Raw genomic sequence first — 26,377 nt, 5'->3', positions numbered from 1 at the left:
GTATGATGTTCTTTTGCTGAAATGCTGTGTTACTTCTACGCCAGATGTAACGGGACACGCACCTTCCAAAAAGTTCAACTTTTGTCTCGTCGGTCCACAACGTATTTTCCCAAAAGTCTTGCCAATCATTGAGATGTTTTTTTTAGCAAAATTGAGACGAGCCTTAATGTTCTTTTTGCTTAAAAGTGGTTTGCGCCTTGGATATCTGCCATGCAGACTGTTTTTGCCCAGTCTCTTTCTTATGGTGGAGTCATGAACAATGACCTTAATTGAGGCAAGTGAGGCCTGCAGTTCTTTAGATGCTGTCCTGGGGTCTTTTGTGGCCTCTTGGATGAGTTTTCTCTGCGCTCTTGGGGTAATTTTGGTCGGCCAGCCACTCCTGGGAAGGTTCATCACTGTTCCATGTTTTTGCCATTTGTGGATAATGGCTCTCACTGTAGTTCAAGGGAGTCCCAAAGCTTTAGAAATGGCTTTATAACCTTTACCAGACTGATAGATCTCAATTACAATACTTTGTTCTCATTTGTTCCTGAATTTCTTTGGATCTTGGCATGATGTCTAGCTTTTGAGGTGCTTTTGGTCTACTTATCTGTGTCAGATAGCTCCTATTTAAGTGATTTCTTGATTAAAACAGGTGTGGCAGTAATCCGGCCTGGGGGTTACTACAGAAATTGAACTCAGGTGTGATAAACCACAGTTAAGTTATTTTTTAACAAGGGGGGCAATCACTTTTTCACACAGGGCCATGTAGATTTGGAGGTTTTTTTTCTCACTAAATAATAAAAAACATAATTTAAAACTGCATTTTGTGGTCAATTATGTTATCTTTGACTAATAGTTAACGGTTTTTGATGAGCAGACACATTTAAGTGTGACAAACATGCAAAAGAATAAGAAATCAGGAAGGGGGCAAATAGTTTTTCACACCACTGTACATTGCCAATAGATATGAAATGAGCAGAAATCATGAGAATAGAGCATAGACTTCAAGCACCCTAGCAAATAATATCTTCAAAATACCTTCAATGTAAATATTGAAAAATAAAAAAAACTATCAACAAAAAGATGAAGGAACTGTAGAAATGAAGTATGGCAAATGAATTGTACTCCTGAGTAAAGTTCAGAAAGTATGTTGTGAAAAATGGCGATATCTCATTCTGGTGATAGTCTTTGCTGTAGTTTTACCTAAAGAACTTATTAAGGAGGGAAAAGTTTAGAATCATTATTCTTCTACAGTATTGAAGGCCAACATTCCTAAAAAAATCCTTCAAGGATATTTCTCATTGTCTTGATGCCAAATCTGCATAGATGCTAGTGTTCCATCCAGAGTCCTGTTTCAGTGTTGGATATATATTCACAGTTTAATATATTTAATGCCTATAGAAACCCCCCAAAATACTGTTTTGCACCTGATCCCTGCTTCACTAGAGGCCTGCAGCCAGGACTGTGGCTCCTTTTTATAGTTGAAACATCCTCTTGTGGTTTAAGTTGACATAGTTTTAATGATAAGGCTTCACCTTCCCAATTGAAAACATTATAGAGTCCCACCATTAAAATATCAAAAGACAATTTTCTTTGATTCACTTTGGAGAGGTAGACTGTAAGCTCACAAGTACACAAACACATATATGTATACAAATACACACACACACACACACACACACACACACACACACACACACACACACACACACACACACACACACACACACACACACACACACACACACACACACACACACATTTTTGTGGTATCCACTGTTATCTGTATTGTACTCTGCACAGTCTTACAGAAGATTAAGACCGTATTAAGACCTTATAGAACTGAATGACTTCTTTTTCATACTTAAAGTAAACCTCATGCGAAGAAAAAAATGTTTTAGATACTTACCTATAATGATGAAAGGCTCTGGATAGCAAAGGGCTTTCCTGGTCCATCAACTGTCCCATTCCAGTGCCATCCCCATGTAAAGTTCAAAGGTAAAGCTTTTGGAAGTATTTGTGGCCCTGAGTATTTCCAAAGATGGTACAGCCATACTGCACATGCCCAAGCATGTGCAATACGAACATGCTTGCCTTTGGTTCACATTAGATTTACTTAAAGAGAAGCTCCGACCAAGAATTGAACTTTATCCCAATCAGTAGCTGATACCCCCTTTTACATGAGAAATCTATTCCTTTTCACAAACAGACCATCAGGGGGCGCTGTATGACTGATATTGTGGTGAAACCCCTCCCACAAGAAACTCTTGAGTACGTACTCCTGGCAGTTTCCTGTCTGTGAATCTTGCTGCCTTGTGGGAAATAGCTGTTTACAGCTGTTTCCAACTGCCAAAAAAACATGCAGCAGCTACATAACCTGCCAACAGTAAAAATGTCACCATGTAATAAATGTCAGAATGTAAATCAGGGATTTAAAAGTTTTTACAAAGGGCAAACACTGACTAAATCATTTATACATAATTATTGTAAAAATGAACTTGCTATGTGGAGAGAAGAAAAAACCACAGAGACACCGGGAGCCCCTATAGTGTATTATCTTTGCAAACTGGGTGTAATACACAAATAATGCTACTCACAAGTGTGGGTTGCTTGAAGAGGCAACCACTCAGATACGCATGTGGGGAAAGCCCGTCCCCACTCGGTCTTTAGGATGGATGGTCGCAGCTCCTTCGAAAAAAACTTATTTTGTCACAATTTGTGGCAAAAATAACACACCCACTATTGTGGGATGTTAAACTCAAGGTAGATCAATAGCAGGAGGCGCCCTTGTTGTTTTGTTTACTGAGGCGTCCATTATCATCAATTCTCTTTTTAAAGCACTATACTGACCTGATGAAGCGGTCCATGCCGCGAAACGCGTTGTCCTAAGTGCTCAGTCCTAAGTGCTCACCACCAATAAACAATTTCATCTATTCTACCGAGTGGAGTGTCTATTCCTAAGGTAGGAGAACCACCATATACCTTATCTATTATATGTACGCTTAATTGCAAACAAAACAACAAGGGTGCCTCCTGCTATTGATCTACATTGTAAAAATGAAGCACTTTCTTATTACATTATTTTCACTGAAGTTCCTCTTTAAATGTAATTTATATAGTTTATTTTGTAATAAGAGGACTATACTTTTTTTGAGATCATAATAGATGCATGAAGGTTTATACTTATCCATTACTCTAGACCTAGTTTACTATCCCACACACTGCACTGTAGTCCATTATGATCACGAGTGACACTACATATTGGGAGTGCTTGGAGGCTTCAGAGAATATGCACCTCAACTTCAGCCTATGTGAAGCCTACCCTATCTGTGGTGAATGGAATGGTCCTACTTCCAGAACAGTAGCAGTAAAGTTCGGTCAGCACACCTGTTGTCACAGTGCAGTGTTCCGTTTATTGCATCATATGTCAACACGAGTTTGAGAATTGTTTGACAATTTCAGGGCCACAGAGGGTCCCCTTCTGCAGAAAAGTGCAGACATACAATGTTTACTTCCATAACAGGGAGTGAGTTGCTGGCCACAATTATTTACATTCCCTGTTGAAATCAATGTCCTGTTTTCATCCTGTTATACCTGCCAGGGCAAAGATTTTAATCACCCCGCCGCACGCTCCCACCGCTACCGCCAATTGCGTCACTCTCTCCCAGCTACACATCACTTGCCCTGCCATCTGTATGAAGGCAGAGCTGTGTGAGCCGGTTTCATTGACTCCTGATCCTGTCATCAATGTAAGGCAATCCCATTGGCTTACAATGATGGACAGCATCAGGAGCCAATGAAAGTGGCTCCTGACCGCACCATACAGCTCTGCTATCATAGCGACAGCAGAGAGAGGGGCCTATGGCGATGGGGGAGAGGCATGACCAGCTCTATTCTTTGGTACCAGCTGTCTCTGGTCCTTAAGGGGCCAGAGACTGCTTGTACTCCAGTGGTTAAAAAAACTAGTAAATTCTTTCTAGAGTACATACTGTAGTATTGCTCCACTAACATGTATGTATGTGTGTGCGTGCGTGCGTTCGTGCATGCGTGCGTGCGTGTGTGTGTGTGTGTGTGTGTGTGTGTGTGTGTGTGTGCGTGTGTGTGTGTGGTTGTACTCAAACCTTAATTTATAGTCCAAGAACAACTTTGTTGGATACAATGGATTATCTATGCCTGTGTAAGCTTCTTGCGCTTCAAACATCAACTCCTATTAATGAGCTTAGCTTATACACATGACTGCAATTCATTTTTATTACAGATATTACATTTCTTATAAATGCCTTTGCATATTTCATAATGGTGTTCATGCTTAAAAATAATATTGTGTCTAATGGAGCTGCTTTCACAGTGCAAGCTGGATCCAAACTAAACAAATTAAGCCTTATGTTGAGCACTCCATTCAGCTGCTTTCTCTGTTTTCAGTCCAAAAAATGCTGGAAGCTCAAAGTAAGAGATTTTCCAAAATAACAACAAAACAGTCAGTGGGCACATACTATAATATGTGCAACTGTCACACCAAGTTGCTTTACCACTTGGTATGGAATGTGATGACACTTTATAAACTTAAGAGTTTACATAATTATATTAAGTAAATTTAAAACTTGTGGTTCTTAGTACTGTATTTTTATATTACTGTTCTCACCCTAACATTGCTTCTCACTTTTCTATCTCTTGATTGTGTTTTGCTTAACCATTATTTATTTACTCAATTTCCTGTCAGCTGAATTTTCCTGTGTAATTAGCTTCTAACAGTTTGGCTTCTCACTTCTACATTTTTCTGTGTCACTATAACGTCACTAACTACTTCTTGCTCATGACATCCTCATCTGTGATTACATAGCTACATAGTTACTTGGGTTAAAAAAAGACATACGTCCATCGAGTTCAACCAGAGAACAAAGTACAACACCAGCCTGCTCCCTCATATATCCCTGCTGATATATGAGGGAGCAGGTGAAAAACCCTTACAAGGCATGGTCCAATTAGCCCCAAGAGGGAAAAAATTCCTTCCCGACTCCAGATGGCAATCAGATAAAATCCCTGGATCAACATTTTCTTTTTAGAGTTGATGCACTTGTAAAACTTCTTTGGGTTAGATTTGATATCCCTAGTGATTTGATTTTCAGCTTCAATCTTTGCCAGCCTAATTTATTTTTTACAACTTGTATTGCACTCCTTATAATTGCTTAATGCAGCCCTGGTCCCCTCCTGTTTTAGGATCCTATAGGCATTCTTTTTCCCCTTCATTTTATCTCTAACCTTTCTATTCATCCATAGTGGCCTTTTTTTTATTCCTAGACATTTTGTTCCCATATGGGATATACATACTACAATATAGATTGAGAATAATCTTAAAAGCTTGCTATTTCCCTTCAGTGTCCTCCCCTTGTAGTACATTATCCCAGTTCACCAAACTTAGTGCCTGCCTGAGTTGATTGAAGTTTGCTTTTCTAAAATTCATAGTTTTAGTGGTCCCGCTGCCCCGCGGCCTATCAGTCACCAGATTATCATGTTGTGATCACTATTTCCCAAATGTTCTTGAACCTGCACATTTGATACATTATCTGGTCTGTTATAATTTAAGTAGGCCTCAGTTACTTGGCCTGAGTTTTATGTAAAAGGCTTGTCCGCAGTGTATGCCTTTAAAATAGATAGAGGTTTGGTGATGCAGGCAGAGGCATCTCAGGGTCTGCGTGTAGCAGAAGATACACGCAGATACTGAGAACATGTTCCTAAGAGAAGGCCATCGGTTTACTCTGACCTCCACTTACAGGACAGGAACAGTAAACATTGGCCATATTTACTAAACATCCACATGCCTGCATCTGGGTCAAGTGCCTCATTGATTATTAATCGAGTAGGCGGGTATGATGACACCATGAGTGGGTCCACCAATAGACTGATATAGGGGGTGGCGAAGATGATGTCATATTTAACTCTTTCCTAGTCGGTATTAAATCTGGAGCGAGCAATGGAGAACGCACTTCTGCTTCTTCCTTCTGCACTAGCTCGCAAGGCCGACTTGGACCTCTAAGCATGTTATTCCTTTCTGTAATCTGATATAATGTATGCTGTACATAGGTAGTCTAGCTGTAACATAGAGTAGATACAAGAAGACCTGGGTATCTTCAGCAGGAAGATACTCAAGCAGCTGTAACGCAACATGGAAGTCTGCTTGGCCAGGAGATGAATGTATCTATCTGTATTCCTGTTTCCTGAATAAATAACGTAAACATTGGAGAAGCCTGAGAAAGTGTATTTCCTGTTTGCTGTGTGGAGAGTCAAGTGATCTCACAGTCTGTGAGACGATGGTGTCGAAGCAAGGTGATAAGAACAGTTTATAACAGTGGTGCCTGAAATCCTTCCCTGCCTAGCAAAACAGGCAGACGGGGCCGGGGCCGAAGGAGAATGGTTTTAAGATATTCCACAGCAAAACAAGCGGAATAGACGGACACGGACTGTAAAGCTTATCAAGCTGAGACTGATAAGCTGGTGTGAGTAGTGTGTGGGAGCCGAGCACACACGGGCACGGGCTGCAATTCGGGGAAACCAGCGGCGACACTCGTGGATGTTAAACTTTGACTGACAGTGCACATCAGTCACAGCCTAAACCGGATCACAGGTGACTGGAAGGCTCCGAGGCCGGCTGGCAGCTGCCGCTGGAGATTGATCCGCTGAGCCAGTGTGGGTACACAGAGCTGCCGCTCAGTAGTTCCAGAGATCCACTCAGTGTCGTGGAAAGTTGCCAAAAGCTGGTCGAATTCGCAGGCTTACAAAGTCTTCTGCTCAGGCAAGTATGTTTTACGTTGTTATATGGCGTTATCTGTGTTAATGTGTACATTCTGTGTTAATTGCAGAGTGGAGGCTGCGGGGAGGGGTGAGGAGAGGTGCAGCTCCGATGTGAATACAGAACGTGTTTTCAGAGTTTATGCGCTTCGATTGTTTCTTAGGATTCGATGTTCCTGGGTGGCAGATGTTTTGTTTTCTCTCTCTCTGGGTTTTGTTTTGTTTTTCTCTCCCTGTCCAGAGACTGGGCAGGATGATAGATAAGGGGGGGGGGGGGGGCCCGCGGCAGAGGGAAACCAACAGTGTTAGTGGTGGACAGGGGGGAGAGGTAGCAGAGTAGACAGGAGAGAACAGTTGTAAAACTTAGAAGTAAGTTTTTCTCGGGGAGCTGGGTGGACAGCCCTTGTCTCTGGGTAGCTGTGGAAGTTCGCAGAGGGACAGCTGAGATAATGGGTGAGGTTTTTGTTTGTCTTTCCTCCGCGCGTTTCCAGTCAGAGTTGCTAACATGCTTGTAAATATCTGCATCTGTTATGTTGTTCAGCCAGCTCGTCTGTTGTTCGTCTCAGTAATAGCGCTGTAATAGTTCTGAGTTATGGCTGAGATAAGCTGCAGATGAGTTGTGGAGAGAGGGGATAGAGGGAGAGAGGAGGAAAGCGAGTGTCTTTCTGTTTGTGAGATGTTCTGCACGTTTCTCGCATTTCCAGTCGGTGCTGCTGCTAACATGTTTTTTCAATGTCTGTATTGTGTTGAAGTTCGAGCTGGGATGTTAACAGTTAAAACAGTTACAGTGGTTTGGAGTCGTATAGCTCGCTCGGGCGGTTCTTAGTTATGTCTGTGATAGAGTGAGAAAGATTCCTACGTCTCTGGGGATCCGTATGTCTGATTGCAGTTCGGATTACGGCTGAGACGTGAAGGAATGCTGAGGCTGATTTTTGTGCACTGTGGATAGATGCTGTGTGTAACTATGCATAAAAAATGTATGTTCTATTTGAGTTTGCTTTCTTTCCTAAGGTATAGGAACGAGAGGCTGTTATGGGAGCAGCCATCTTAGCTGGCAGTCCAGGACTCAAAATGGCGGCAGTGGAGAGAGCCCGCCCCCGAGAGTCATGGCCCCCACACGCCATGGCAGGGGGGGAGGAGGGGCTGGGGGATCCACGTCACGTCAGGCTGTGCTCGCGGCTCCGGGCAGAGCAGCTGAAAGGGAGGGGGGTAGAAATACAGAGACATTCTCCTGTGTGTCTCGGTTCTCAAAGTATTTCCCCAGAGATTTTCCCTGGGTCCATGGAAAGGAATGCCAGAATAGGAAGTGTTTCCCAGCTGGGTGCAGGGACACACGTAGCAGTACAGATCAGAAATGGGTCTGTACTGTGTTGCTTATGGGATTATTCCTGTAAGTGGGGCACCTTAATGGGTGGTGCAGCATGAGTTCCCAATAGAGTATAGGGGGGGACAGTGCATCAGGGGGGTGCCGGAGTTGGAAAAAAGGGAGTTGACCAATTCGGGTTTCCGTCGCCGCTTCTGCAGAGCGGTAACGTTTTTTCCGGTTTTGTCGTGAACAGGGCCAGAGCTGGACTGAGAGGTCTATGCTGGGCTGGAGCTGTTTTTGTGTGCGTTTTTTTTTCGTCCACTGATTGGTCAAATATGTTTTTTCCAGCTCCTATCAATTATAGCACAAAGAACAAGGACTGACAGCAGTTCATGGGGCAATTATACAGATGATAGAATTGCCGTTTACAGAGTGACAGTGTATCAGTACGCTGTTTGCCATGTGACTACCTTCCATGTGGGCATTCAGGGATCTGCATACAGGCATGTGACGCTGGTATGCTTAGCCCTGCACCCTGTGTAGTTTAAGTGTAAAGTGCTCCTTCCTACAGGGAGGCAGCCGTTTTTTTTTGTGAAGTCTGGGGGTAGTGGCACGGCAAACATGGATCAGAGGGTACAACACACAGAACTTCTAGCAGAGCTGGTATCGCGATGAAGTTCTAGATAAGTAAATGCGATAATGAGTAAGAGCATTGCAGGCTCACCTGCAAAGCAGCATCAGGTGTGGCATCCGTAATCTGTGCATGCGACGGCCGCGCATGGACAGATAAGGGGGGATGTGGAGTGAGCTGCAATGGGGTGAGAGCTTCCAAAGGTGAAGCGAGCTTGCATAGGTGAAGTCCGCGGGAGCATATTGTAAACAGGTAAGTACTGAGGATAGTACTGAGGTAGGGGGGGTGAAGTTTAACTCCAATCTACCAATAAGAGTAAACAGAGTTCATGAGAACCATAAAGCAACGAGATCAATTACGGTATATATTGATCAATTTAAAGTGTAAAGAGTACAAGCCGCAGGGCGAATCCCAAATCATTAATAAGAATTGATTTGTTTGTATTTCGATTTCAGGTGTTTGGCAATATGGATTTGAGACAGAGGCCGTGCTGGCAGCAAAGCTGGAGATGTCAGTCGGATAAGCGAAAGGTTCCAGATGCCAATCTAAGCTTGGAGGAACACGAGATTCCTGAAATTGGAAAGAGACTAAAACACGAGATTCCTGAAATCGGAAAGAGACTAAAACACGAGATTTCGGAGATCGGAAAGAGACTAAAAAAACTGTCTGAGCAAAGCATAGTGCAAATTGCTAATGTTTTTCTTTCCCAAGGTGGTGCTTTTATAATGAGGAGTACCGTGCTGATGGTGATCCTAGGTTGCCATTTCGTCCTAGGAGAACGAAGAGAGGACATTCTCATGTATAATAAGGGGTTAATGAGAATGCAAGGCCCAAGCATGTTAATGTTTGGTGACAAAGGTACTAATCCTTTCACACCTCCCTCCGCTTGGCACAGATGGACCATGCAGGGACGGAGGAAAAGAGCACTGGTGCCAGGAGAAAGCAAATTTCATGGCACAAGGTGGGTGAAAGGTCTGAAGGGTCAAGTGTGCGGGCAGTGGGAATTTAATGGCAGGGTAAATCTGCTATTGAATGCCACACTCCCAGAATCGATGCACCGATCCAAAGGTTTGTTAAAAGGTACATTGCAGTACAATGGGTACATGCAAAAGGTGGAGTGTGTGATTCAGGGGTACCTTGTCTTGGTTATGCAGAGTGAGATGGTTCCAGATTGGAGAGGAACGAGCAGGGGGCGTCAATTCTCTTACCAGAGAGACGCAAGGGACAACATCACACTCTGGAGCTACCAACAGAGAGTGCCTCTGAAACAACTATACACACGTAAAGGCTGGAAAGCCAAGGGTGGGTGGTTCTCGAAACAAGAAGTAAAAATCGAGATCAAGCCACATGTCCAGGTGACAAAGAGGGTGGGGAGAGTGGTCCCGGGGGAGGGAAAGCCCACACAGGGAACCCCATTCACACCACACGGGTCACAACCGGGGACGATATTACACAGTCCATATGCAGCAGCTTATCCTCCTGATAGTTGGGTAAGTGAAGAGGTACTCTTAATCAAAAGATTGCAGAGAGTACAGTCTTCCTGACCTCAGGTACATATTGTGCCTCAGGATGTAAGGGGGGAAGAGGTCCAATCAGGACAGCTGGGGACATATTTTGTCAGCGAGAGATTGGACAAGGGGAGGTATATTAATTTTTCTGGAGAAGGATCTTTTGCATGGCAGCTTCGAGATGGTTGGGTGAACAAATGGAAACGGTGCAACATTCCTTTAGGCACCGCTACTTCCTTAGTTCCCACCTCAACCCGTGTCTTACACCAGGACCTGAGAGGTCAACCTTTTTTGGTGCTAGACGGGGAGGTGAAGCAAGTAGAGTTGTCCTCATGCGGGCAATTCTTGCAGAAGTATCTGCGTTGGCCGGGGCAAGCCAAATTTAGTGAAGAAGCCTGCAGGCTCAATAACGCAGAATGCGAGGCTACCATTCAAAAGATCCACCCTGAAGCCCAACCGATAGTTCCGGTGGCTGAAGGAAAGGTTTGGTTTTTTAACATAAGGTCTAATGATACATTCAAGGTATATTCTCATAATTGTTCCGATAAGGGGGATTTTCCAAGGGGAACATATTGTGTGAGTGGAGATCCCATATGGATCCTGTCATCCAGGCTGGATGACGTTGTTTCTCAAATTGTTAAGAGAACTCTAAAGGTCAAAGTTTCACGGGTAGTTCCCGTCCTGAAAGAGAACACGGCATGGGACAAAGGGGTACAGGGTTTGATCCAAGACGACCACATTTTGTTACAAAGGTTAAACAAACAGTACACAAAGTTAGAGGTAAGATTTCACCATGATACAGGTGATCTTAACGAGGTAGAACACAAAAATGAGCAGGTGAGTTCCAGTCTGCCCTGGTGGACAAAGGTTCCGGTGATGTTCCAGGGACACTCGGACGGGGCATCTGCAGTTCCAAAGTTCTTTCTACACCCACTGGTCGTCTGGATGGGGATGACAACTTTAGGCATCATTATCCAGGTGAGGTTGCGGGTTAAAATTACGTAAAATAAATTAACCGGTCCAGGGATTGGTGCCTCATAAACAATCTCCTGAACCAATAGTTTAAATTAAGGGATATACAGGGTTACGGGTATAGGTTTAGTAGTACCTATGATGGGGCTGATTGTATAAAGGCGCTCTTTTAGAAGGCACCTGGCACTGCTCCGTTTTGTAACAAACAAACGAGTTTCACTTTTCTGTGGTCATGCAAGTTTGTGAGTGATACGCAAGTGACGCAAATGCTGAGCATGTGGTATTGAGGGATTTAGAAGTAGGGCCTCCCCAGAGAGCCTGGTTACAGGAAGACCAAGAGGTCTTGCTCTCTCTCTTCCAGGGGTAACCGCCTAGAGCAGAGAAGTTGTGTGAGCACGAACATCGAAAAGTGAAACATACAAGAAAGAAACCAGGTACTGGGAGGTTCAGACGCTGGGATCTGCAGGTCAAGCCGTTTTAGGGGGGATTGTTATAATTTAAGTAGGCCTCAGTTACTTGGCCTGAGTTTTATGTAAAAGGCTTGTCCGCAGTGTATGCCTTTAAAATAGATAGAGGTTTGGTGATGCAGGCAGAGGCATCTCAGGGTCTGCGTGTAGCAGAAGATACACGCAGATACTGAGAACATGTTCCTAAGAGAAGGCCATCGGTTTACTCTGACCTCCACTTACAGGACAGGAACAGTAAACAACATCCACATGCCTGCATCTGGGTCAAGTGCCTCATTGATTATTAATCGAGTAGGCGGGTATGATGACACCATGAGTGGGTCCACCAATAGACTGATATAGGGGGTGGCGAAGATGATGTCATATTTAACTCTTTCCTAGTCGGTATTAAATCTGGAGCGAGCAATGGAGAACGCACTTCTGCTTCTTCCTTCTGCACTAGCTCGCAAGGCCGACTTGGACCTCTAAGCATGTTATTCCTTTCTGTAATCTGATATAATGTATGCTGTACATAGGTAGTCTAGCTGTAACATAGAGTAGATACAAGAAGACCTGGGTATCTTCAGTAGGAAGATACTCAAGCAGCTGTAACGCAACATGGAAGTCTGCTTGGCCAGGAGATGAATGTATCTATCTGTATTCCTACTTCCTGAATAAATAACGTAAACATTGGAGAAGCCTGAGAAAGTCTATTTCCTGTTTGCTGTGTGGAGAGTCAAGTGATCTCACAGTCTGTGAGACGATGGTGTCGAAGCAAGGTGATAAGAACAGTTTATAACATGGTCTATTAGAAATGATCAGATCCAGTAACGCATCCCCCCTAGTTGGTTCTGTTATCATTTGAGTCAAGTAATTGTCCTGTAGTGATGCCAGAAATCTGCTGCTTTTACCATAATGGGTAGCCTCAATACTACAGTCAATGGGCTTGATTCACAAAAGAATCAATATCGTTTTCGTATGAAAATTCGTGTTTGCGCACAAAAACGTTATCGTTTTGCGTGAAAATTTGCGATCGCGCGCAATGCGAAACTTCGCGCGAAAACGGCCGTGCTAACAGTTAGCACTCTTTTGTGAATCAAGCCCCATGTCCGGAAAGTTGAAGTCACCCATAACTATGACCGCATTTTTACTTGCCGCTTTTTCAATCTGCTGTAGTAATTGCAGTTCTGCAGCTTCATGAATATGAGGTGGCCTGTAGCATACCCCAATAAGCAATTGGCAACCTTTATTTCCACCATGAATATTTACCCAATCTTCCTCCATCTCATCGTTCAGGGCAGCTGTAAAAGAGTTCTTAACAAAGAGACGAACCCCTCCACCTTTTTTCCCTGTTCTATCCTTCCTAAACGCATTGTATCCCTCTAAATTTGCTATCCAGTCATGGCTTTCATCCATCCATGTCTCGGTTATTCCCACAATGTCATAGCATTTGTCAATCAGAATGAACTATATTTTTACCTCCACATTTTCCAATTTTGTTTACATGGAATGGGCTACTTGAAGTTTTACCAACCTCCTTACTCTTTACACTGTCCCCACCCCCCTCTCCACCCCCCATAATGTTAGGCTCCCACTGTCTTTTTACCTTATTTTGTCTACATATTAATACTTTACCCTCCCGCCTCCCCCCAGATCCTAGTTTGAAATCTCCTCCAACCATTTAGCCATCTTCTCCCCCAATGCAGCTGCACCCTCCCCATTAAGGTGCAGCCCCTCCCTGTTGTAGAACCTCGACTGCAAAGTCTGACCAGTTCTCCAGGAACCCAAACCCCTCCTTCCTACACCAATTTCTCAGCCACTTATTTAACTCCATAAGCTCCCTCTGTCTCTCAGGTGTAGCACGTGGCACTGGCAGTATTTCAGAAAACACCACCTTGGAGGTCCTTGCTTTAAGTTTATCTCCAAGTACCTGAAAATCATTTTTGAGGACCTTCCATCTCCCACTAACTTTGTCATTGGTGCCAATGTGTACCATGACAGCCGAGTCTTCCCCAGCCCCACCCAATAATCTGTCAGTTCTTTCTGCTACATGCCGAACCCGAGCACCCGGGAGACAACAGGCTTTTCATTCACTTAAGCCATGCACAGTTAGTTTTCAACCTGGGTATCCCTGCTAAAAATATTCTATATAGGGAGCAAAACCAGCAAAAGTGAGTTTTGTCTAAATGTTTAGGTTCAATATTTTTAACTGTATGTGTTTGTGTGCTTTTCTTTGGGCATTCCAACCTCCTCCCACATCCCCATGACATAGCACCACATTAATTCGTTCCTCCATAAAATTGTTCATAGGCTATAATTATACTAGGGAGTGATGTGGGTGTTTGAATTTGTGTTATGTACCAAAGCTGGAAGGAGGAAGTATAGAATCACATGAAGCGTGGCATGAAGTGCAAATAAGTGAAATCCCACTGACCTTGTCTGCTTGTTCATGACTGATATGTTGCTGCAGTGTGCTATTCCAGAGAATTTGGGTGTTCAGAATTTGATAACAACATGTCAACCACCAGCTTTATAATTAACACCACAGTATGTTCTCTGCTTTGTAGAACTTGCTAACAACTGATAGAGGCAGGGATCACCTTTGATAGAGATTGTGTCTGCGTATGTCTGCTGGCAGATATGGGGAGCAATCTATGACTGATGGCTGATCACCTAAGACAACTAACAGATTTTAAGAGCCATGCATGACTGCTGGCTCATATTATAGAGAAATTATCTATGACTGCTATCTGATATTGGCAGCAATCTAAAACTGCTGACCAGTTGGAGGCCACCTATGACTACTGGCAGATACTTGGAACTACCTGCAACTTCTAATAGAGACTGAGAGGCCACTTGTGACTTCTGGCCAAGGGGAGGTAACCCTGGAAGTGCTTTAACATTGAGAGGGGTCTAATAAGGAAAGCCAGGCCACAATATCACTAACCTGGCAATCGCTCCCCTCTTGCTTCCTCTCTAAGATACATTTTTCTTAATATATAACCTTTCCAGCTCCACCACTCCCAAACTGATGTCCAATCACTATGGTAGGCTAGGCTGGAAAGGTTGTGTTTTTGGCAGATGCTGCTTAGCAGAAGAGAGGACGCAACATGGGAACTACAGCTGGATTAGTAACAGTGTAGCCATACAAACATATGACTTTGGCCCCAAAACAGAACTTTTTCTTTAGGAAAGGCTCAGGGGAAAAATGCCTTCTTGCCCACTAGGTTAGGCTTGGTGAATGCCAGTTTTTGGCTGAACATACTTGTACAAAAAGCCAATCCATACCTATTTCCATTTTTAGCACAGCTTTGTCTGCCTTGCCTCACTATCATCTGCTTTTGCCTTGCCCAAGCATTTTAATTGTGCAAGAAACACAAAAAGATGTATTCTTTCATTTGTGTGAGAAAGTGCAAGGGCAGGTTAAAACAACTGTTACAATTTAAAACTAATGTCCACCAAGGGGTAGACTGCATTCTGTTTGCATTTGTATAGCATTTTATTACAGCCAGTTATTGAATTCAATAAAGTAAGAATACAAAACATGCCAAATGCAACCAAAGTACAGGTCTACTCTGCCCCATTTAAATTTCAAAACCCAAATCTTATATAACTGACTCAACTAAAAGAGTTAAGAATAAGGTAAGGCAGTGTACTAATCAGCAAGATTAATTTCACTGGCAAACATGAATAATCAATTGCAGATCTGGGCCAAGTATTTTACCTTAATTTTGTTTAGATGTGACTTAACTAGCTTTTGTGTTAGGAGAACAGTGATAAAACCCAGCTATGCACAGATGGCCCACTGGAAATCCATTGGAAACCTCATTTGTGAGGAACCCATGGAAGAAGTGGTCACATTACCCAGTAACAAAAAGGAGAGCTCAGAGTCAGTGTACTTTTTAAACCTTTTGAGAGAAACATAAAGTTGCTACTTAAAGAGGAACTTCAGCCTAAACAAACATACATTAAGTTACATTAGTTATGTTAATTAAAAAAGATAGGTAATATAATCTCTTACCCACCCTGTTTTAAAAGAACAGGCAAATATTTTACTTCATGAGGGCAGCCATCTTTTTGGTTGACAGGAAGCATAAGACACAGTTCCAACTGTCCTGTGTCCTGATTACCCCTCCCGATTGCTAGGCATTGTGAATAACAACATAGGAAATCCCATCATGCTTTGCACAGCATCAGGGAAAAAAGCTCGGGCAGTTTTCTTTGATGGGTGGAGCTTAGCTAAAAATGCAGCTAAAAATTATGCTTTGGTAAGTTCTGGCAATAAAAGTGAGACAAAACAGAATTTCAGCAATAGCAGGTGTAGCGCCTCAGCACTGAGGCGCTACACCTGCTATTGCCGAAATTTTGTCCCCACTTTTATTGGCTGGTGAAGTGGGCTGGGCCTGCGAAACGCATTGCACTGTTTTTGGGGTACCGTATAATAAATGTATTGATTTATATGAAGACAGGATCTCGTGTCTGCTTTTGGGAGGCAAGCCCACCACTTCCTCCAAGCAATTTTTAAAATTTTTATTGACTTTTATCCTGCTGGCGCCTCTGTTCTACATACAAATATCTTGATATGCATGTAGTAATCTACTAAATTCACACTATTTAGCCATGGATCTGTGTGACCTTTTAATAGACAAAAGTTGATATTTGTTGAAATACTGAAACTTATTGATTAGCAAGGGTTACCAGGGGAAAGCACTAGCACTATTTTAACTTTTTTTCAAAGCTGTGAAGTAGAAAATAAACTAAAATAAAATTATTTCTTCAATAGCAGACTTTGCTGTGCACTGATTCCAGTCCTAGGGTGGATATCAAAATATCATAGCATACCCCATCCATACAAAAATAGTAACACATACACATTAATCCGGAAGCAATTTCTTTATAATACATGTGAAAACATTTTTACGTTTGCTAGTGCTTGCTTATTTAAAGCCAGTGGGTACCTCTTTAAAAATCAAAAAGTCAGATGCTCACCTAAGGAGGGGGAAGGCTCGGTCCTAATGAGCCTTCCCTCTCCTCTCCCGGTGCCCTCGGTGCTGCGCTGGCTCCCCCGTTCGCGTCCGCCGCTGCAGGGACTTCGGAGGTCTTCGGGAGCACTCGGGCTTCCGAAGACGGGCCGCTCCATACTACGCACGTGCGAGTGCATCATAGAGGGTGCTCGCGCATGCGTAGTATGGAGCGGCCCGTCTTCGGGAGCCCGAGTGCACCCGAAGGCTTCCGAAAGCTCCATTCGGCGGCGGAAGTGGCAGTATTTGACCGAACTGGTCGAATACTGCCACGGGGGATCCTGCGCGGGACCGGGCACCGGGAGAGGAGAGGGAAGGCTCATTAGGACCGAGCCTCCCCTCTCCTTAGGTGAGTATCTGACTTTTTTATTTTTAAAATGGTAAACATTCAATTTAATTGTTCATTGCTTTTTCAATATTGTTTTTCTTTTTTATTGTTTTTTTTTCCTAAGTGCATCATTAAATAGACACATTTCTAGGAATGTTGAGATTTTATTATTAGCAAAAGAAAGTATTTAAATCTGACACTAATATAAATCAAAGCTGAGCTAATATAAATAAGCAGAAGCCAAAGAGCATACTTAAAATAACTGAAAAGTTTATATTTACATAAACATGATCTCCATGTAACCTTTTAATGCTAGTCAGCAGCAGCCTGTCACATCTGGCTAAACGTATTGACATTACAGTGCAAGCAAAGGCATGCATTCTTCCTTTGGAAATATATTTTGTGAATCTGTGGAATCATATATATGCATGTACTGTACATCTGTACCGGAGTACAATGATCTTTTTACTCAGTGTATTACTACTCTTCTATGCTTTCAGCCAATGAGAGTAACCATCTACAATGACTTACCATAGACATCAACAGCTGTAACTCTTCTGCTTGTACCAGCAGCATTTGTTGCTATGCATTCATATTCCCCGGCATCCTTCAAATGAGCGCTCTCAAGGTGAAGGCTTCCATCTGTACGTAGGCTGACATATGGACTGGAGACCAGCTAAAAGAAACAATTGATTTCTAAACAACTCTTGGGAAATTTTTACAATGAAAAGTGTTTCTATCCATTTGCTCAACAACTAGTACATGTCATGTTATAATTATTATTTATTGTATTTATAAAGTGCCAACATATTACGCAGTGACGATAAATAGGGATATATACAATGTTAACAAGGGGTGTCAGAGAGAAAGGTAGCACACAGTTATACAACATAGCACAAGGTTATACATGCAAACAGTCTATAAGATCACACAATCATGCGATTTTACAGAGACCCAGCAATCCAAGTCCAAGTTAGTCCATGTGAAGGTTGTCATTGATGGGGTTACAAGATCAAGGACACACTGGGGAGGGGGAGACCCTGCCAAAGGCTTACAATATGAAGAATAGGGGGAAGAGACACACTAGGTAGGGCTGCAAAATAGGTGTTTGGCTGAGAGAATTAAGGTAATGTAGAGTGGGTAGGTGATCTTAAAGAGGTATAATTTGCGGGCTTACTCAAAGGTGTTGAAGGAAGGGGTGAGTCTGAGGGGGGCGGTTTTTAGGAATTCCTGCAGGCATGCATGCGGAGTGTGAAATGCCAAAGATGGTCAGGCGGGGTCATTGGAGGACCAGAGGGGGCAGGCAGGTATATGAATGTTGGCAGCTCAAAGATGTAGGTTGGGCAGGTCTTTTGCACAGATTTGTAGGCCAGGCACAGAAATATTAAAAGTGAACCTGAAGCAGGTAGGGAGTAAATGTAGAGCTTTTCTAAAGGGAGACATTGAAGCATATCAGAGGGAAGAATGGATGAGTCTAGCTGCTGCATTAATAACTGATTGAAGGGGGGTAATGCAGTTCAAGGGGAGGCCTGACAGTAGGGTGGTACCGTAGTCAAGGCAGGAAATAATGAGAAGTTTGGTAGTGTCCAGGGGCAGGAAGGGGTAGATCTTGGACATGTTGCAGAGGTGAAAGTTGAAGGCTCTGGTAACATTTTGGATGTGGGGGCTGAAGGAGAGGTCAAAGTCCGGGGTAACACCCAGGCAGTGGGCCTAAGAGGTAGGGCGGATGGTTGTGCAGTCGATAGATCAGTGCAACCTCCATAATTAATTCATTGCAACATCCATTAATAACTAGAGTGCACAACACTGGAGTTACTGGTGCTAAACACAAATCATTTTCCACTGAAACAGTTGTGAAAATACTAAAATTATAATAAAATAAATACAACATACTGCTTCTTTGTTCTTGAACCACTGCCTCATAGGAAGAGGATTTCCAGCTAGCAGAAGACATGGCAATACCAGTTGATTTCCTTCAATAACATTGACGACGGAAGGACTTTCTCCGATCACAGGAATGACTGAAAATGCAAATGATCACACACAAAAAAACTTAAAACCTGCCTTAAAGCAGAACTTATTTTTATAAGTAAAATTGCTACCCAAATAGTCAATCCTCCATTAGAACCAGACTGCAAAATCTTTTGAGACAGAAATTGCCTTACAGAAATCTCCTGATTTAATGAAACAGAGGAGGGGAGGGAACAGAGTGGAACACTGTGTAATTACAATTACACAGAGAAAGAGAAAAATAAGGGAAGATTCTATCAAAAATAGTAAAATCAGAAGGAAGTAGGATAATTATCAAAAAAGGTATTCCCAAATTGCAATTGCAACAGTCTATAGTTGTCTCCAAGATCAAATATTTTTATTTTTTTAGGTTAAAGGGATGCATACTATTCAATACAAAACAAAATATGTATTGCATTAACTGTATTATCTATACTGTCAACACCAACTGCTACAGTGAGGGAAATTATTGTTTGATGCCCTGCCCACTTACAAAAAAGAAATAAACAGTTTGCACACATTAAAGAAATAAACCGTTTGCACACATTGATCTGCATGTTATTTAGTGAAGTAATTAATTGCTCCACCCAAAAAAAAAAATATAACTTGGTACTACTTGGTGGAGAATACCTTTGTTGGCAAGCATAGTGGTAAGTAGAGATGGCCCGAACGGTTCCCAGCCAACTTCCGTGGTTCGCGTTCGCCAGGAACCGCGGACTTTTCCGGAAGTTCGATTCACCCCCATAGTGCATCATTAGGGTCAACTTTGACCCTCTACATCACAGTCAGCAGGCACATTGTAGCCAATCAAAAAAAAATACATATATCCAGGCACATCGCCTCTAGTTAGGACATTAAATAAATTATTAAGGATAGGGGGGTGCTGAAGGGGGTGTGGCTAGAAAACAGCAAAAAATCTATTAACCCTTCGCACTCTCACATGCAAATGTTCAAACAAATGCATTCACAGATTAATTTATTTAATGTCCTAACTAGAGGCGATGTGCCTGGATATATGTATTTTTTTCTTGTTACTACGATTGGTAAGATGCACCGTCTGTCCCAGGAGAGGACGTCAGGATGTGTGCTCCTAATCCATTGATAGGTTTGATGCAATGAATGTGTTTGCATGTCTGCACTATGCATGTTACAGGGCCAGAGTTAGGACACCTATGTTTACCTGGGTACTTCTGCGCAGTATAGGTGACTAAGCATAAGAATGCATTCTTCTGTGAACTAAAACCTCGGCTTTTAACTTAGCTGTAGGGATAACAGTTGTGCCTGGATGAGTGAATCATTGTAGCCAATCAGGCTACACTTCCTCCTGGAGCCACTCCCTCCCTTATAAAAGGCAGACAGTGTCAGGCATTGGACTCACTTGTGCGCCTGCAGTAATTAGAGAAGGGAGAACTGCTGCAGACTCTCATAGGAAAAGCTTAGTTAGGCTCTTGTAGGCTTGTTAGCTTGCTCCTTGCTGATTCTTATTGCAAAAAAAAAGCACCCCTCAACAGCTCTTTTGAGAGCTAATCTAGTTCTTATGATCTATTTTTTTTCTGTGTGTGGCCCACTTGCATTATATACAGCCCTGTCAGTCGCAGCTGGTCTTTGGTGTAATTCCTACTGTGCCACTGCCAGGCCCAGCACATTCAGTGACTACCTGTGTGTGTGTGTGACAGGCAGCTGCAGATTTGTAATCCCATCCCAATCACTGCACCTGTTCACTGTTCAGTGCACCTACGTGAGCGCACGCATTGTTAATTCCACCAGTCATTGCACCTGTTCACGGCAGTACCTGTGTGTGTGACAGGTGCACATTTGTAATACCCATCACTGCATAGACCTACCTGTTGTGTTCAGAGCACCCACCTACCTACGTGAGTGCACGCAGTGTGATATACCACTCCGTGCATACCTGTTAACTGCACCTATGTGACTGCACATTGTATTAGTCAAGTCAGTGCATACCTTTCACTTAATCCCCCCCAATATGGACAAAACAAAAGGCAGAGCCAGAGGCAGGCTGCCTGGCAGGTCTGTTCGAGGTCGCGCTGTTGTGATTTCGTGCGACCCTTGACCAAAGTACAGTGTTCAGAAGAAGGCACGTGCCATCAATCCCCAATATTGTCAAGACGTAGTTGACTATTTAACACAGAACACCTCATCTTTCTCAGCTTCCGCACGGAAGCGTGACATATCTTCCTCCTCCTGCTCTGATTCTGGCACCCCACTTAATATTCAGTCAGCTGCCACCACCAAAGTGCCATCACCCCAGGGCTCAGTGATGTGGAAACATTTTTGTGTGTCTGCCTCAGATGAGAGCAATGCCATCTGTACTCTCTGCCACCAAAAATTGAGCCGTGGAAAGACAAAGATCCGTGTAGGGACAACTACCTTACGAAGGCACATAATTACAAAGCACAAACTGCAATAGGATGACCACCTGAGGAAAAGCAGAACACAAAAGCAAAGCCACACACCGCAGTGGAAGATACCAGGCTGCATTTTTTACTCAAAAAAGGCGATACCTAAACTGTACTGTGGTGTTGAAAGGCAAGTGGTGACATCTCTGGCACACAGCATTGGGTTAAGGGTCCATCTGACCACGGATGCCTGGTCTGCAAAGCATGCTCAGGCCTGCCCGAAGACTAAGTCAGTCCCCACACACAGCATCTCTGCCTGCACTCCGTGTGACTGCCTGCAAAAGACTAAGTTTCTCCTCACACAGCATCTCTGCCTGCAGGCCGGTTGACTGCCTTCTCCGCCACCACCAACAGGGTCCAGGACTCCAGGCGGATTCCTGAATTTTTAAGGCCGCTATAATAATTTTTCTGGTGCGTGTACATGCCTGCCTAATTTTTCTGGCAGCACTGCAGCTGCATCAACAAAACAAAAGGCATGTACATGTGCCAATTCCCCTTAATGATCATTACCTTGCCGCGGTGAAGGGGCTTGCGTATTACAATGAAGCAATGACCGCCAGCTATATGAGTGTCGCGGGGGGGGGAGGGGGGCACACCCACGATAATAAGGTTGTTGCTTCATTGTGGACAGACCAAATTTGATCAGTTGGACAGTCACTGCAGCTGCAAACAGTCCCAAAACAAAAATATTTCAACCTATGCTTGATTGTGGAGATGGTGTTCCTTGTTGGTATTTCTCTCCAATCAAACCTAAATTTTGGTCTTATGACTACAGCACTTTCCCCCAAGCCTTCTATGAATCATTTAGATGTTTACGGTCTTAAAACATACCTTTCCATGTGCCTTCTTGAGCATAGGGACCTTGGAGGTGTTGAAAGATATCAAGCCATAATGGTGTAGTGATGTTACCAATGGTTTTCTTGCTGACTGTGGTCTCATCTGCCTTTCAGATCATTAACAAGCTTCTCCCATGTAGTTTTGGGCTTATCCCACACCATTTACATGATCATCCTCACCTCATGATGCAAGATCTTGCATGGAGCTTTAGACCAAGGGCGATTAATGGTCATTTTATATTTCTGTTATTTCCAAATAATTTCACCAACAGTTGTCCCCTTCTCACCAAGCTTCTTGCTAATGGCCTTAAAGTCTATTGCAGTATTATGCAGATCTACAATCTTTTCCTGGATGCCCTTTGACAGATCTTGACCATGGTGGAAGAGAAATTGTAATGGAAGAAATTGATTCTGCGTACAGGTGTACTTTATACACAGAAAATGGTCAATCAGGAGGTCAGGAGCATCTGTGATTGATTGTATTCTGTGTGCCTCACAAGCACATAACTATCTGTGGGAGTTGGAATTCTGGCTAGGCTGTAGGGGAACACATATTTATTTCACAAAGTGACATGCAGGTCAGTTTATAACTTTTATGAATGTGTTTTCTGTATTTTTGATTAATATTCTGTCTCTCCTCATTAAAATGAAACTACAGTAAAAATGACAAGCTGTTCAATTATTTGTAAGTGGGCAAGCTTACAAATTTAGCAGGGGATCAAATAATTATTTTCCCCCACTGTAGGTACAAATATATAAACAATTAGGTGATAGCAAAGTATGCAGGGAGACATATAATATGTAACTGTAGAGAACCTCGGTGTAAAATCTACATAGAGTGGGTTGCAGAAGTATTCAGCCCCCTTGAACTTTTCCACATTTTGTCACATTACTGCCACAAACATGCATCAATTTTATTGGAATTCCACGTGAAAGACCAACACAAAGTGGTGTACATGTGAGAAGTGGATCGAAAATCATACATCATTCCAAATATTTTTTTACAAATCAATAACTGCAAAGTGGGGTGTGCGTAATTATTCTGCCCCCTAGGTCAATACTTTGTAGAACCACCTTTTGCTGCAATTACAGCTACCAGTCTTTTAGGGTATGTCTCTACCAGCTTTGCACATCTAGAGACTGAAATCCTTGCCCATTCTTCATTGCAAAACAGCTCCAGCTCAGTCAGATTAGATGGACAGCGTTTGTGAACAGCAGTTTTCAGATCTTGCCACAGATTCTCAATTGGATTTAGATCTGGACTTTGAATGGGCCTTTCTAACACATAGATATGTTTTGTTTTAAACCATTCCATTGTTGCCCTGGCTTTATGTTTAGGGTCATTGTCCTGCTGGAAGTTGAACCTCCACCCCAGTCTCAAGTCTTTTGCAGTCTCCAAGAGGTTTTCTTCCAAGTTTGCCCTGTATTTGGCTCCATCCATCTTCCCATTAACTCTGACCAGCTTCCCTGTCCTTACTGAAGAGATACACCCCCAGAGCATGATACTGCCACCACCATATTTGACAGTGGGGATGGTGCGTTCAGAGCTATGTGCAGTGTTCGTTTTCTGCAACCAGTGGCGGCGCCACGCTGGGGCTTACCCAGGCTTAAGCCCCAGCTGGCAACTCATTAGCCCCCCTCAAAGCCCCCCCCCCCCCGCCGCCGCAAGTGTCCGCTCCGACCCGACCTCGGCTCGTCTGCAATGCAGTGCAGTGGAGCCGCCGAGCCTGGCTGCCTGGGTGGGAGGACTGGAGGGCGAGGGCTTGGGCTGTGTGGCACCACCCACCCCAGCGAATCATCAGTCCGGGCAGTCCCAGTCCCACCACACGGACTCCCACCCACCTACCCTGCTCAGCCTCAGGCCCGCCCCAGGGGGAGGTACACCACGTACGGTGGTGGTGACTCTGCGGCGTTATAAAATGTGACGCGTCCGGCGTCACGTGACATTTGCCGCCGCCCGCCGCGCAGCCAGTTGCCGCCGACTCCAACATCTGAGTGAGAGAGAGAGAGTGTCTGCGTGCGTCACTCTCTCTGCGGCACGCCACGGATGCCAGCCAGGCCAGTCACGCAGTCAGCCAGTGTGACACACACACCCCCACCCAGGCCAGGCCAGGCACCGACCCACATGGACGGTCGGACGGACAGTGTGTCACTGTCAGACAGCGCTGCGCACGGCACGGCCCGGGAGTGGACTGGAGGCTCAGGCTGGACTCTGAAGGAGGCTGGAGCTGACAGGACAGCAGCAGGACTTGGAAGTCGCCGTCGGAACTCCGACAAGGTGGGTGCGGTGGGCGGTGGCTGTCCTCTCCAGCCAGCCAGTCGTCAACTGCCAATTCCAAATTGTTTTTCTGCCCCAGCTGCCCTGGGGTCCCCCCATCCCACCACCACCAGCCAGGCCTGAGGCCTTCCCCACCAGGCCTGATCTGCCCTCCCTGGGCTGGGGCCCCCCATCCCACCACCAGCCAGGCCTGAGGTGCCCTGGGCCCCACATCCCACCACCACCAGCCAGGCCTGAGGCCTTCCCACCAGGCCTGAGCTGCCCTCCCTGGGGCCCCCCATCCCACCACCACCAGGCAGCCAGGCCTGAGGTGCCCTGGGCCCCCCATCCCACCACCACCAGCCAGGCCTGAGGCCTTCCCACCAGGCCTGAGCTGCCCTCCCTGGGGCCCCCCATCCCACCACCAGCCAGGCCTGAGGTGCCCTAGGCCCCCCATCCCACCACCACCAGCCAGGCCTGAGGCCTTCCCACCAGGCCTGAGCTGCCCTCCCTGGGGCCCCCCATCCCACCACCACCAGCCAGGCCTGAGGTGCCCTGGGCCCCACATCCCACCACCACCAGCCAGGCCTGAGGCCTTCCCACCAGGCCTGAGCTGCCCTCCCTGGGGCCCCCCATCCCACCACCACCAGGCAGCCAGGCCTGAGGTGCCCTGGGCCCCCCATCCCACCACCACCAGCCAGGCCTGAGGCCTTCCCACCAGGCCTGAGCTGCCCTCCCTGGGGCCCCCCATCCCACCACCAGCCAGGCCTGAGGTGCCCTAGGCCCCCCATCCCACCACCACCAGCCAGGCCTGAGGCCTTCCCACCAGGCCTGAGCTGCCCTCCCTGGGGCCCCCCATCCCACCACCACCAGCCAGGCCTGAGGTGCCCTGGGCCCCCATCCCACCAGCCAGGCCTGAGGCCTTCCCACCAGGCCTGAGCTGCCCTCCCTGGGGCCCCCCATCCCACCACCAGCCAGGCCTGAGGTGCCCTAGGCCCCCCATCCCACCACCACCAGCCAGGCCTGAGGCCTTCCCACCAGGCCTGAGCTGCCCTCCCTGGGGCCCCCCATCCCACCACCACCAGCCAGGCCTGAGGTGCCCTAGGCCCCCCATCCCACCACCACCAGCCAGGCCTGAGGCCTTCCCACCAGGCCTGAGCTGCCCTCCTTGGGGCCCCCCATCCGACCACCACCAGCCAGGCCTGAGCTGCCCTGGGGCCCCCCCCATCCGACCACCAGCCAGGCCTGAGCTGCCCTGGGGCCCCCCACCACCACCAGCCAGGCCTGAGCTGCCCTGGGGCCCCCAGCCCACCACCACTAGCCAGGCCTGAGCTTCCCTGGGACCCCAGCCCACCAGCCACGCAGGCATGAGGCCTCCAGCCCACCACCAGTCAGGCTTGAGGTGCCCTGGGGCCCCCAGCCCACCACCACCACCAGCCTGACTACATATACTGGGGACAGCTATACGCCTGGCTACATATACTGGGGACATCTATACACCTGGCTACCTATGCTGGGGACACTGTCTGTCTGTCATTATGTGCATTTACTGGTGAAAAGTTGTCTCTTATGTGCATTTACTGGGGAAATGCTGTCTGTCATTATGTGCATTAACTGGTGAAAAGTTGTCTCTTATGTGCATTTACTGCGGAAACGCAGTCTGTCATTATGTGCATTAACTGGTGAAAAGCTGTCCCTTATGTGCATTTACTGCGGAAACGCAGTCTGTCATTATGTGAATTAACTGGTGAAAAGCTGTCTCTTATGTGCATTTACTGGGGAAATGCTGTCTGTCATTATGTGCATGAACTGGTGAAAAGTTGTCCCTTATGTGCATTTACTGCGGAAACGCAGTCTGTCATTATGTGCATTAA

The 26,377-nt window shown here is 45.3% G+C and overlaps 1 protein-coding gene across 2 annotated transcripts in view; it reads right to left on the bottom strand.

The window, feature by feature from the left end:
* Positions 1–26,377, bottom strand: part of HMCN1 (hemicentin 1) — a 482,637-nt gene that overhangs the window by 333,818 nt on the left and 122,442 nt on the right. For both annotated transcript variants that reach the window (XM_068240141.1, XM_068240142.1), the window contains exons 18-19: positions 18,874–19,001; positions 17,512–17,656 (exon numbers count right to left, since the gene is read on the bottom strand). In XM_068240141.1, coding sequence (XP_068096242.1) covers positions 17,512–17,656; positions 18,874–19,001 — 273 coding nt within the window. The remainder of the gene's footprint in view (positions 1–17,511; positions 17,657–18,873; positions 19,002–26,377) is intronic.

Source organism: Hyperolius riggenbachi, chromosome 6 (assembly GCF_040937935.1).
Source record: "Hyperolius riggenbachi isolate aHypRig1 chromosome 6, aHypRig1.pri, whole genome shotgun sequence".
In the NCBI taxonomy this organism is placed as follows: domain Eukaryota; kingdom Metazoa; phylum Chordata; class Amphibia; order Anura; family Hyperoliidae; genus Hyperolius; species Hyperolius riggenbachi.
Note: the sequence above shows the minus strand (reverse complement) of the source record. Positions and strands in the feature narration are given on the sequence as shown.